Source organism: Mandrillus leucophaeus, unplaced genomic scaffold (assembly GCF_000951045.1).
Source record: "Mandrillus leucophaeus isolate KB7577 unplaced genomic scaffold, Mleu.le_1.0 Scaffold49, whole genome shotgun sequence".
NCBI classification, from domain to species: domain Eukaryota; kingdom Metazoa; phylum Chordata; class Mammalia; order Primates; family Cercopithecidae; genus Mandrillus; species Mandrillus leucophaeus.
This window is the reverse complement of record NW_012105253.1, coordinates 4,953,315-4,966,755: the sequence shown is the minus strand read 5'-3', so window position 1 is coordinate 4,966,755 and position 13,441 is coordinate 4,953,315. Positions and strand designations below refer to the sequence as shown.

The following is a 13,441-nucleotide window of genomic DNA, read 5'->3' as shown; positions in this document are numbered from 1 at the left end:
GTCTGAGTGGCCGCAGAGGTGCCATTTCTATTGTAGTCTATTGGAATAACATTCCTGCAATCGTGTAGAGATAACTTGCAGAGCCAGGCATGGCTACCCTGTTGAAGTTGACATTCAGGCATGATATGACTACATATTTTAAAAAGTAATCTTCTTTCCAAAATATGGTATTTATTACCAAAAATGATGTGTCTAAAAGAAAGCATTGAAAAAATGCTCCACCTAGTGGGTGGAGAAACAAAGATCTAACTCACACATTTAAACGAATTATATTAACTCTGCTGTTACCTCTAGGTTAAGTCACTTTAAAGCTTTAATAGAGGTAATTTATTAAATGTAACTGAATGGTTAGACAAATATTAATTCACCAGGAGAAGAGTAATTTGTTTCTTCCTCAATAGTACAATTAAATCTGCTCATTTAGACACTTGTCACTCACTAACAAGTCTCCAACACTCTCATAGTTATCACATGCTATAATGCTAAACACAGAAACTGCAACTTTTGTGCAATTTTCTCTAAACGAAAAAAAAAAAACAGCTTATATGCCAATCCCAATCCATGCATGCTGTTGTAGATATACCTCACCGACCACAGAAGTTTTATAGATATTATAAGAATGGGTATTCCTAAGGAGTGAAAAGAACATTATTCTTCCAAGCAGCAGGTACTGGCGAGGGAGTGCAACAGGAGAATACAAATTCCCAAAAAGTGGCTGGATTTAACAAGAGTCATTCATTCACCTACTATGTGACAGGCACAGTTTTAGGTAAGAGAATACAGAGAAATACACAGATGAACAAGACAGAGATGATCTTGCTCTCAGAAGGAAGTTCTGTGCATTATTCATAAAGGAAAACCTAATGACAGTTGTTGGGGGTGTGGAGAAGCAATCAAGAATTCATCTGTTCAAACAGCACATCAATCTTCATCAAAGCACTATAACTCTAGTGTAGGCTGAAACTCTGCTATGTTACTAAGTCTTGGTTTATATCATGCAGGCATTGTCTAGATTATAGAAAGAACAACTGCCCAGACAATAAGAAAGGCCAGAGAACAATACATTAATGAGAGGAAGGGCTTAAGAAATAATTATTTCAAACTGCTTCAAACAATCCAAACAGAATGCCTCATTTATTCAATAATACGTATTGGGCCCCTACTCTGTCCATGTGTACCATCAGGATCTCAGAATCTACTGGAAGGAGAGCAAAACAAAATAAATTAATTCACTAAAGATGAGAACTTCTCTGATACAGATGTCTGCTGAGGAGGATGAGTGCCCAGAGGAAACACTCTTAGCCCAAGTTGAGAGATTAGAAGGCATTGTAAGTAAAATATCTGAAATGTGTCTTGAAAAATAAGTAAAGTCTTTCTTTCCACCCCAAATAGATGAAGCTTCAGAGCTTGAGATTTATAGAAAACAAGGAGTCATTGAAAAGTCTTAATTAAGAGATTCAGACCACCTTGTTTTTTTTTGTTTGTTTGTTTTTGTTTGTTTGTTTTGTTTTTTTTTTTCTCCAAACTGACTTTTTTTATGCATCACTCTGGCTACAGACTAAGGAGCCAGACCTATCACAGGAGGTAGTTTGGGTCTTAGCTGCCCAGTTCTCCCACCAATATTATGATTTCAGAAACAGGACTTTCCATAGATTCATCATCTGGTTGTTTTAATTCCATCTGTTGAGCTGGCTGGACAAGAAGATCTTGAGGTTAGATTTTGACAAGTGTCCTCATCTATTGACTGCCCTCTGCCCTCTTCCCTGCCTACTCTAAACCTTAGGAGCCTAAACTTTTATCTAAACATAATTATCCTTGAATTATCACTCGGTTGCGAAGTTTCCAGTACTGAAGAAAAGTAAGTACTTCATTAAAGTTGTTTGTCCAATTATTTAGAAACAGTTTTGGGACTAAAACTTCTCATCTGAAGTTATTTACTCTGTCTTCCACTTCTCACCTTGATGTGACTGGCCCCCAACTTAGAAGGGGGGACCCTAGCCTGAGAAAGCCTATTCCCAAATGGTGGTGTAAACTCAGCTGGCATGAGTCTGTCCACAGACTGGATACCTCTTCCTTGATCATCCTACTGATAAAGACCTGGGGCTTTTAATCCAAGGATCCAACTCCTGCCATACCTCTACCCTAGGATTCCACATAGAACAGCAATGCAAAGCCAGGGTCTGGATCCCTCGGCTCTGGGGGATGATCAGCTAGAATCATCCTAGAGGTCAGAACGTTGCTTTACCCTGAAGTTAAAGTCTAGGTCACTGGAAGAGAAAGTCATGAGAGAACGTGAGGGAGAGCCAGTGTGAAAGCAGGAAATACTGAGAAACATCACAGGATTCTATAAAACTCAGAAATATGCTAATGAGGCCAGGACCTCAAAGAAAAATCTAAGTTTTGACATTAAGGCAAACAGAAGTGTAAGGGAGGGGGCCTATTTCTCTAGTACTCGAAAGTTTCCACACATAGGAGGGGATTGCATTGGAGTCAACGTTATCTTCTACTTACTATCTCTTTCCACAGAAGGAGGTATTCAAAGTTGAAATTCTTGGCTGGGCATAGTACTATAATCCCAGCACGTTGGGAGGACGAGGCAGGCAGATCACCTGAGGTCAGGCGTTCCAAACCAGTCTGGCCAACACAGTGAAACCCCGTCTCTACTAAAAATACAGAAATTAGCCTGGTGTGGTGGCACATGCCTGTAATCCCAGCTACTTGGGAGGCTGAGGCAAGAGAATTGCTTGAACCCGGGAGGTGGAGGTTGTCGTGAGCTGAGATCGTGCCACTGCACTCCAGCCTGGGTGACAGAGCAAGACTCCGTCTCAAAAAAAAAAAAAAAAGTTGAAATTTTGGTCCCTGATTCCTCAAGTAATTCAAATCCCAATGATACAATAGCAGCAGCGCTACCAAGCTCTACAGCTTTGCAAAACACCCAGTGTCATCTCTACCTTAAGAGTGTTGGAAAAACAAAGAGACAACTACTGCGAAGTTTAAAAGAAGAGATTTAGCAACCTAGGTGTTCATCAACAGAAGAATGGATAAAGAAAACGTGATACATATACGCAATGAAATACTATTTGACCATAAAAAAGAATGAAATCCTGTCATTTGCAGCAACAAAGATAGAACTGGAGGTCATTATGTTAAGCGAAATAAACCTGGCACAGAAAGACAAAAATTGGCATGCTCTCACTCATATGTAGAGGAGCTAAAAAAGTGGAGCTGACAGAGGTAGAGAGTAGAATGATAGTTACCAGAGGCTGGGAAGGGTGTGGTGGGGGTGGGGAATGACCAGAGGTTGGATAGTGAGTACAAACATACAACTGCATAGAAGAAATAGGTTCTAGTGTTTGCACAGTGGGGTGACTATACTAAACTACAGTATATTGTACCTTTCAAAATAACTAGAAGATTTGAAATATTTCAAAGACAAAGAAATGACAAATGTTTGAGGTGATAGATGTGCTAAATACCCATTATACATGCCATAAATGTATCAAAATAGCATATGTACTCCATGAGTATGTACAAAAAATAATGTATCAATTTAGAAAAAAAAATAAAGAGTTTTAAAATATGGGATTTCTTAAAAGAAAGACATAGAAGCAGTCCTTACATATGTTCATCCCAATACATTCCTTCAAAATGTTTTCCTTACACAAGTAAAATATTACATAAAGAAAAAAGCTATTTTTCTTGCCAGTAGGTGGCAATACTGCCCAGTCATTTACTTTAAAAACAGAAGACTAAGCAAGTTAAAAATGAGGAAAAAAAAAAAAGTCTAAAGCCTAAGTTTCAAAGAGGGAAAGAGACAGGAATGCTTTTATAGTTAAAAGCAGGTGAATAGAATAAGTAAATTACGAAAAGGCAAAACTCAGGATTTAACAAAAAATATCTATTTTTCTATTGATCACAGTAAGCTCCTGCTAACCAGAGTATGGTTCTCTGAGCAGCAGTATCAGCACCTGCGAGCTTGTTACGAATGCGGCATCCTACAGCCCACCCCGACTTACTGAAGCAGAATCTGCATTGTAACACGATTCCCAACCGAGTCATATGCACATTACATTCCACCATATTACTCCTCTGTTCAAAAGCCAAAAGGTTTTTTAACCTAAAATATTTTAAACAGCAAAAAAACTAGTTTCCATTGCATAAATCCAAAGTCTTCAATATGAAGTATCCTGTTCCTTGGAGACATGATTCCATAGGATCATTCTGATCTTTATCTAATCACATTTCCAATAACGTAATATGCATGCACCACTCATCATATTGTCCTCAAAATGAATAATCGGCATCATGACATCTGTTCTTCTAATCCTATTATACAATTATTTAACTATGTGCTGTATTCTAGCAATCACAGATTCAAAGGTGGACCTGTATCCCAACAGTGAAGATGCACATAGAGCAGTTACGTTGCAGTTCATATTATGCAAATGTGTACCAAGGGCTATCGGGGCATAGTAGACAGGATGATTGATCTCCAGAAATGGTTCAGAAAGGCGCCACTGAGCCTTGAAGGATGAACAAGAATTTGCCACACAGGAATCTCCCACAGTAAAGAGCAGGAAAAGGACAGTCCTTCCAGTCTTCTCTCCTCTGCATAACTAAGTAGTGTCCATCTTTGATTTCAGCCATGTCCATGACACCATTTCCTTATCGCTCCCAAGTCACTGCTTACCTCTGAAATACCATAGCACTGCAGTCTGAGCCACTCAATTTAGAAGTCGCATTCAGTTAATGTTGCTTAAATTATTTTCCATTTGTTCCTTTTGTGTCATTAACAAACAAGATGTCTTTAGAAAAGTTCATTTTAAGCTTCCTTGACCTCTCTTTTCTATTTAGTGAAATAGGAAGTAATATTAGATAATCTCTGAAGTCCCCGTTATTAATAATTTATACATAGACTGGAATAGGAACAGGCTATGTCTTAACTGGATCATCAGCTCCTTAAAGAAATAGGTAACTTACAAGCTTCTGTGTGCCCTAGGAAAGACAGCTTATAATGATTTAATAAATGCATCTTAAATGTGGACTGTCATGACAAAATGTGGCATGTGGTTTTTGTGTTAATATTAATTAATATTAATATGTGGTGCTCAGGTGGCCAAAATCATGGGACCAATTACATTTCCATGTTTCATGGTTCCCAACTGCATCTCTAACCTTTGATAGGACATAGAGATACTAGCCCAAGAGAGTGGGAATGGTTCAGGGAAAATTAAACCTCATTTCAAGGAAACCCATGTCTAGGTCCTCCTCTAATGATGTCTTAGAATTGCCATCATTACTCCACAAAGATCTCTCAGCAACGCAAAAATGCAGGTCTTGAAAGCAAATGGTTTCTTTGCTTACACAAACTTCTTTTCCTTGTTCTCCAAACTGTTAATACACATTTTTATCATAAGTTTTTGAGAATTTTGAAGAAAGAGATGAAAGGAGGAATAATATTTCATTTAAATCATAAGCTCCCATAAGAGAGGTTTTATTGTAATTAATACATTCCAGACAATGCCCATTGTCTTTAGTAACAAGAACATCATCTTGGACCATTGGGTCAAGTCAATTCTAATTATACAACTTACCTTCCTTATATGGGATGACTAAAGGGTTTCAAATCTCCAGTTGTTTATCGTAAAACTTGAAGGAATCTTGTCGCAAAATGTAAAATATATACTTCATGGATAAAGAAAATATTTTCTCATCCAAACTCAGACGAAAATAACAGAAAATTAAAGCCCATAAAAGAGTATTGATAAGAAGCCTCAGAGAGTGGGAGGAGAATTGGATGAAGAGACAAAGACCAGGATTCAAGAACAAATTCTGTCCTTTAAAGAGCAGTGTGACTTTAGGCATGCCTTTAGACTTAACTTTTCTAAGTCAGTTTCTTTATTCTCAAAGGAGATAACTATCTGTACTATCGGATTTGGGCTAGGACCAAGTGAAACCTTAAGAAGTTGATATTTTCTATAATGTTGCTGGTATTTGGTAGTGATTATCATGACTCACGAATCATCCTTTTTTCTTCTCTGAGGATAGGGATGAAAGTAGTTGTATCTAAATGGCAACAGAAAGAAATAAAAAGAAGTTGATAAAGGACCTCCTAACTACAAGAATTGAGGAATCCTGAAACATATGAACTAAGAGAAATTCTGGAATATCCTTTCTTGAAAATCTGTAAGGAAAAAGTCAGTAGTTAGGTTTCTTAAGTGCCTCTGTTATAGTCTTATATGGAAGCAGACAGACGAATTATAGAACATCTAGGTTTTACCCAGCCCTGTAATGTGTAAAGCTATCAGAGAAACAATAACCTTGTTCCTGAGAAACCGGTGTCTTCCAAAGCCTGGATCCTAGTGGTACTATTTTAATTGGCCGTGAGAGTTGTGTCTTCAAGAACTTATCAAAACTTCTCAGTTAAAAATCATGAAAAATGACTCACCTGGTTGCCTCCACTCTTGGGATTCACAAATACAAGCAAGGGTTTCATGAGAGGAGAAGAGATGGGTTTTATCACAAAAGGACGACCTTTGTTTTCCTGCTGAAAGAAGCGATCAGCACTGTTAGGATACACATCCATGGCTTGAAACGCAACCCCAAGGCAACGGAGGTAGAAAAACCCTACATTTTGTTTCCCAGGGCTGACTCTTAACACGACTTCCATGTAAGACTTGGAAGAAAGTATCTCAAGTTATCATTTGCTCCAGAGAATTAAGACAGGCTTTTTATTTTACTCGGTAAACTCCAAATATTCCAGAAATATTAGCTTTGATCTTCATCATCATCATCCTGGGATAACATTTCCAGGCAAGTGCAGAGGTTAGTTTTGAGTGTTTTTTAAAAAGAACAGAAAGAATTCTATTGTGGTTAGAGTGCAGTGAGGAGAAAGCAGTGGTAGAAGATAGATCAGAAAAATCAACTTAGAGCTGATCTCATAGGGCAGAGTAGGTTATGGAAAGAAAGTGAAAATTCCTCAGAATAAAACTCTGAAACACCTACTTCCATCCCTCTTTTACTGGCTTTTCTTTTAAAGCTTGTTCTCTTCTTCTTCCGATTTGAAGCCTTCAGTGAGTTCTGTAGGGAGAGAGAGAAAAAAGCCTGAGCTCAGAGGCAACCAGCCCAGGAGCTTTCCCATGCAGAACCAAGTAGAAGATGGCGGCAGCGCATGCTGTTCCACTGCATGCTTCTCATGCTTTCACACTTCCAAGCCACTGTTCATGGGTAAGCCACAGACAGAAATCAGTTGAGTGCTTCAGAGTAAGCGACTGACTCTCTACCACATGGAGAGGCAGGGAGTAAGAACCCCAGAGGCTCTCATGGACTCACATAACAACACATGTTATACCTGCCAACCCTCCCAGTAAAAATGGAAGAATCCCAAATTCTCTGAGGGGCTCCAGTCTCCCGCCCAACCAGGTTCGTCTCCCGCCCAACCAAGTTCAAGTTCATCTCCTGGTATGGAGATCACCTATGTGGAAATGTAAAAAAGGAGGCCATTTTTCACGTTTTTCTTTTTCTTTTTTTTTTTGTTGTTTTTGTTTTTTTGTTTTTTTTTTTCTCAGTTTACTCTTTTGGTAATGATCTTTTCTAGTAATAGTCATAAAATGACTCTGGACCCTACCGAAAATTTATGATCCAACTGTCCTATCAGTTGTCTGACTTGTAAAATGCAAAGATAATACTCACCTTAAATCACTATGACAGTGGGGTGGAAGTCATTGTTCTTTCTTTCTCTGTCTAAAGACCTAATGGTTTAAAAAGTTTCCCCCCTCCCGGGTAGCCTTGATTTTTTTCTTCTCATAAAAGTGCCTCAAACTTGTTGAAATACAGTGACCCCCAAATTTACTTTCCTTGTCTTTCTCTTTCTAGAAATTTTATAGACCACAATATTGTGATTACTTCAACTAACCATTTTCTCTTAACATTTGATATAGATGCTTTGAGTAGAACCTGTCATAGGGATCAGTCACAACCCACTGATTGAAGACAAGATAAAAACAAATTTAATTAGTGGAGAGTCAATGATTAATTAGGCTGCTATCTTTAAAAGGCAAGATATTACTGACCATATAATAGATGTTTAACAAAGTGTTGACAGCAAGAAACGCAGAATTCTTAAATCAAAGTTTACATAAGTATATATGCATGCATTGTTTGAGTAAAGTTGTCCAACAGCCTCAACAAATGCAAATGTCTATTCTTCTACTTTTTAATGTATTCTTTTTTCTTTGAGCATTCAAAATAATCTTTAGTATAAAGTACATATATTAAGGCATCCAAATTAGTAAGCTCCTATTTAGCTTTTATTTTACTTTGACTTGGATTTGGGGAAAAAAAATAAGTTGATGTATGACCTGTGTTCACCAGGGTTGAGGGAAATTTTCAAAAACTGCCATCTGTCCCAAGGTTTTCTTTCCCCATCAGATTAAAAGATCTCAGGATCTCAGAATCACACCAGAAAAAGAGAGATTCAGGAGCTCATGGGTGCTCTAGACCCCAGGTCATTCCTCATCACTCACTGTTGACTATACTTCCCCCTGAAAATAGATCTTCAAGTTTCTAAATTCCCAGTTAAATGGGTCTTTTATCATGTCCCTCACTGAGGAACATTTGGCATTATGAAAGTATTTGCTATATTTTGATAGATTTCTGTTTGTTTAAAAGGGAAGAAAGGTGATTTGGAATCATTAATCATTTAATCAGCCAAATGATCTAAGAAGAATGCTAGAAACCATGAGGCTGGCAGGAGCAGTATGTATTCGATGTCAATTAACAATGCTCGAAATGCTTCTCAACCATCTCTACACATTGGCATCACCCAGAGAGCTTTGAAAAATGCTCATGCCTGGGCCCCATCAACTATTCTTTCATCTGTTTTGGGTAAAACTCAGGCAAGGATACTTTTTAAAAGTTCACCAGGCAATTCTATCACGGAGTGATGGCAGTAGAAAGAGGAAAGTGTGGAGACACATAGATTGTGTTAAGCAGAAGATGAACAGAGACAGGAATATACGTCCAGTATGGACTCTGAATCTCCCTGTTATGAGATCAGTGACCTTGGCCGAGTCAGTCAAACTTCTGAAATAACAGTTTCTTAATTTTAAAATGATGGTGACACTACCCACCTCATGGGACAGTTATGAAGTTATAACCAGCAAAGGCATGTGAAGCAGTTAGCTGGGTATTCATCCCACCATAAGCAATTCAGTAAATGTTAAATCATTCTAAACAATGCCTCATTCTCAGCTGTGTGTCCCCAGCACTGAGCACAAATTCCTGGCATATAGTGTACACTCAAATCATTGTTGAAATAATGAATAAATATTACTATGATTCACAGCACTTACTGAGCCTCTCCTGATTTGGGAAAGGATCCTTGGGAAGTGATGCTTGCCTCCTAACTTATTTGTAGTTTTAATTCATTTACTGCCAAGAGCAATGCCAGACACCAAGTGCTTGCAGGAACATGCTATGGACCTGGGTCCTTGACAGGACTCAGCAATTAAACTCCAAGAGACAGATCTCACACATCAGGCTAAGATTGTTTCTTAAACTTGTCTGATCATAGAACTCACAGTATTTTCAGGTGATTTTGATGATCAAGTATGCACGGGGAGCACAGAGTTAGAAAAACACATTAAAGTAAGGCTTGATGTCTGAAAACAGAGCAGGCAAAGAACTCAATTCTCATAGGGAACAGACACACAAAATGGGCTTTTTTCTTTTTTCTTTTTTTTTTAAACACAGAGGTGGCAAATACAAGTGCTTCTAGCCTCACCCCAAATGCATTTGAGGCCTTCTTCACTTCACAGAACAAGAACAGGGCAGAGACCAAGAACAGTGGTTGACTTACAGTACCTGGGCGCATCTATGTGAGCTCTGAGTAAGCTTACAGCCCTACGGATAGTCAAACACAAAAGATAAATAGTAGGAATTTCACAGCACACCTCAAAATCCCACGGTTCCCTTCTATTTTTGTATAAATACATATCTCTATTTTATATAAATATGTATCTGTCTCTATCTCTAGGAACAGATGGGTGTGAAGACAGATTTTGTATATGTTTTGACCATGATGAAATAAATCACCTACTCTGGGTAATCTACAGGATTGCTTACCCTGCCTGGGTCAGTATTGTTGAGAGAGTTAAACAAAAGAGCACACTTTTCGAGAATGTCAAAATTACGTCAATAAGTTACTGTGTAGAATTGTTAGTGATATATGCAAGAAACCTTTAACACTTGTCCTATGTCCCAAAACAAAGCATCTCTATTATATCAAGGGTAGCTAACTTGGTGATACAAGGCATGCGCTTTGCAAGATCAACACTAAAAACACAGTCAAATGCGGTACCCTCATTTGGAGTTTTGCATTCTTCTGATTCCAACAGTAGCCGCCCCCTAGACATTCTGTGCCTGCTCTTTTGTTAAAGACCTAAAGAAAAAGGCTTTTTGTTTTCCTGTACTTCATACCAGGATAATTTTACCTTGCACAGAAATAATCCTATCAACAAAAGCCTGATCTTACTTATGACTCCTTGCTGGGCTATTAAGAAATACTTATGGGTAAATCACTCAACTGTGACTGAAACTTAACTACCTCTTACTAGGCTTCCGGGATTTTTCCAGGTTATAAGATCACAAATGACTGGTTATAATAACAGATCTCAAGAGAAGAGATCTGTTCTCTCTTCTGTGTCATCCCAAATAAAGTCTTCCCCCCATCATATCCTGGACAAAACTCTGGTAGACAGTAGGAGAGAGAGTAATGGACTTAGTCTATGAAAGCGCATTCTTACTTTGCTGTGCTCCCACTGGGCCAGGGAACAAAGGCTGCTCTGAGGATGGGCAGGCAGAAGGATAAAGAAAACTTATTCCAAAAGTTACGGACAGGGTGGGAACAGCTCCAGCCAGGCCTATTTGACTAAATCACAAGTACTAATGAAGCTTTAGAATTCACCAAAGGAAATGGTTTGGGCAATTTTGAGGCTAATTTACAGGATATTATTGGTCCTTGCACAAAATTAGCTATTACATTTCATGGGTTCCCAGTATTTTAAGAAGATTATCTAACCAGAAGAGATAAACAAAAAAAGGGAGACTATTATGAAGAAAGCTCATACAGGGCTAGGAAGAAATGAATGCAGCATTGTTGATAAGTAGAACATTAGAAACAATATAAATATCCACCAGTAGGCAGAGGGATCAATAAACTGGGATATATCCACAGCCTGGGATATATACAGCAATTTTAAAAATGAGTTAAGTCTACATATAGTAATATAGACTTTCCCCAAGAATCTTTTTTTTACTAAGAAAGGCAAGTTTGAAAGTATTGTGTGAAGAATGATTTATTAAAAACACACACCCTTACACTCAAAGTGGTTCTGTATTTTTTCTGTGGGTGCATTTCCATGCACGCAAATGCACAGTAAAAACTCTGCATATATCATAGGAAGAGACAGGGGAGATGCTTATCATTGTAAATGCTGGTGAAAGGAGATTCTCTTATCTGAAATGTTTAATTTTTACAGGGAGCATATTTATGTATTGCTTACGTTACTACAAACTAAACAATAGAAGATTGAACCCTATCATTCTTTCAAAGAAACCAGCTTGTTCCCACTCAGTATTATGAAGTCACAACAGGCTATATTAAGGAAAGAGCATGGAGGATCCATTTTATATTCTTTTTAGAAGACAGGAGAAGTCCAGTGAGATTCATGAGAAAGTTACAAGAAAGGGACAGTCTGGAAAATTTAGGGGATCAAGTGCACAATATTTATCCAATGGTGTCATCTCATGACACATAAGTTCTGTGAACGCTTTCTCAACTGTGGTCTTCTACAACTTGACCCCACAGAAAATTCACATAAGTCTCAATCCATCAGCTCCCAGTATATGCACAGGTATTTGAACATCTTTAATCTGCCTGTCCAATCAAAATATTGCCTAGTGATATTTTCAGTCCGAAAGAGAAACATTGACATTTGTAACTTTAAATATAACTTGGACTTCAAATATATCAACAGATTCAGGCTTGATTCTTAAATTCTGGGTTTTCATTTGAATTATTTAAAATCATCTATCTTCCATTATCTTTTTATTTCTACAAAATAACTTCTTCATCTCTCTAAATAATGAGGTGATGAAACCCAGCAGACCACCCAAGCAGCCCTCACTCCCTTTAGCATCAAGGTTTCACACAGCTGCCAATTCCACAGTTGCTCGTGGAATAAAAATGAAATATGCAGTTTAATTCCAACTCTTTATAAACCATGTCTCCTGGCCATAATACACTCAAATAGATTTCCTTTACTCCTCCTCTCTAGAGTTATTTGTTTAGACACAAATATCCCAAATAAAGCTGACTTTATTTAAAGATCCATGTTAACTGTTCTCAGTAAGTTCTATCAACTCCTACTGTCCTTCTCAGTCCTTGTTTAACTGACACTGCCTACATCCTTTAAGGCTAACCACAAATGGCATATTTTCCATTTAGCCTACCCTGATCCCCATGACCGAAAATGCTCCATACTGCTTCATATTCACACTGTGTTTATACATCTTAGGTAGCACTGACCACTCTCCACCTTGGATAGCTAGACCACCTTGGATGCTGACCATGGCTGATTTAAGCAACTTGTCTGGCCCCTTCCTCTCACCATCCTAGGTGTGTTTCTCCCAAAGATGCACACTGACCAAAAAGTAAATCTTCCGAGACAGTAGGAGGCACTCTTTTATTAAGGATTTACACATGGCTGAATTCCTCTTTCAAAATCCACAAACACTCTGCCCAGTGACTTAGATAGTTCTAGCTATGTTCCCCACTATTGAGTATACTCTTTGTGGAAATGGATCACATCTGATTCATCTTTGGACCTTCTACTGCATACAACAGCATCTCTGAATGTAGTTAAATAAACATTAACTGAATTCAATTAAGAACATCTTCTCTATTATTTATTTTGAAGCAGTATGATAGAATATAGAAACATACATATATATATGTAAATCCTCAAATTTGGAAAAACATTTTACTCTGCTGTTCTCCACCTACCTTCCAAATTTCCATTTGTTAGTCACTTCCCAATGTCTTAAATGAATTCTCTAATATATCTAACTCCAAGTCATGGCTAAAAGCTTGCCACCCATTGGCCGGGTGTGGTGGCTTACGCCTGTAATCCCAGCACTTTGGGAGGCCAAGGCGGGTGGATCACCTGAGGTCAGAAGTTCAAGACCAGCCTGGCCAACATGGTGAAACCCCGTCTCTACTAAATACACAAAAATTAGTCAGGCGTGGTGGCAGGCACCTGTAATCCCAGCTACTCAGGAGGCTGAGGCAGGAGAATTGCTTGAACCCAGGAGGCAGAGGTTGCAGTGAGCCGAGATCGCGCCACTGCGCTCCAGCCTGGCAACAAGAGCGAAACTTCAT

The 13,441-nt window shown here is 38.4% G+C and overlaps 1 protein-coding gene across 1 annotated transcript in view; it reads right to left on the bottom strand.

The window, feature by feature from the left end:
* DGKI (diacylglycerol kinase, iota) overlaps positions 1-13,441 on the bottom strand; it is a 481,484-nt gene that overhangs the window by 224,654 nt on the left and 243,389 nt on the right. Inside the window, exons 9-10 of the mRNA XM_011995483.1 lie at positions 7,006-7,080; positions 6,449-6,547 (exon numbers count right to left, since the gene is read on the bottom strand). Coding sequence (XP_011850873.1) covers positions 6,449-6,547; positions 7,006-7,080 — 174 coding nt within the window. The remainder of the gene's footprint in view (positions 1-6,448; positions 6,548-7,005; positions 7,081-13,441) is intronic.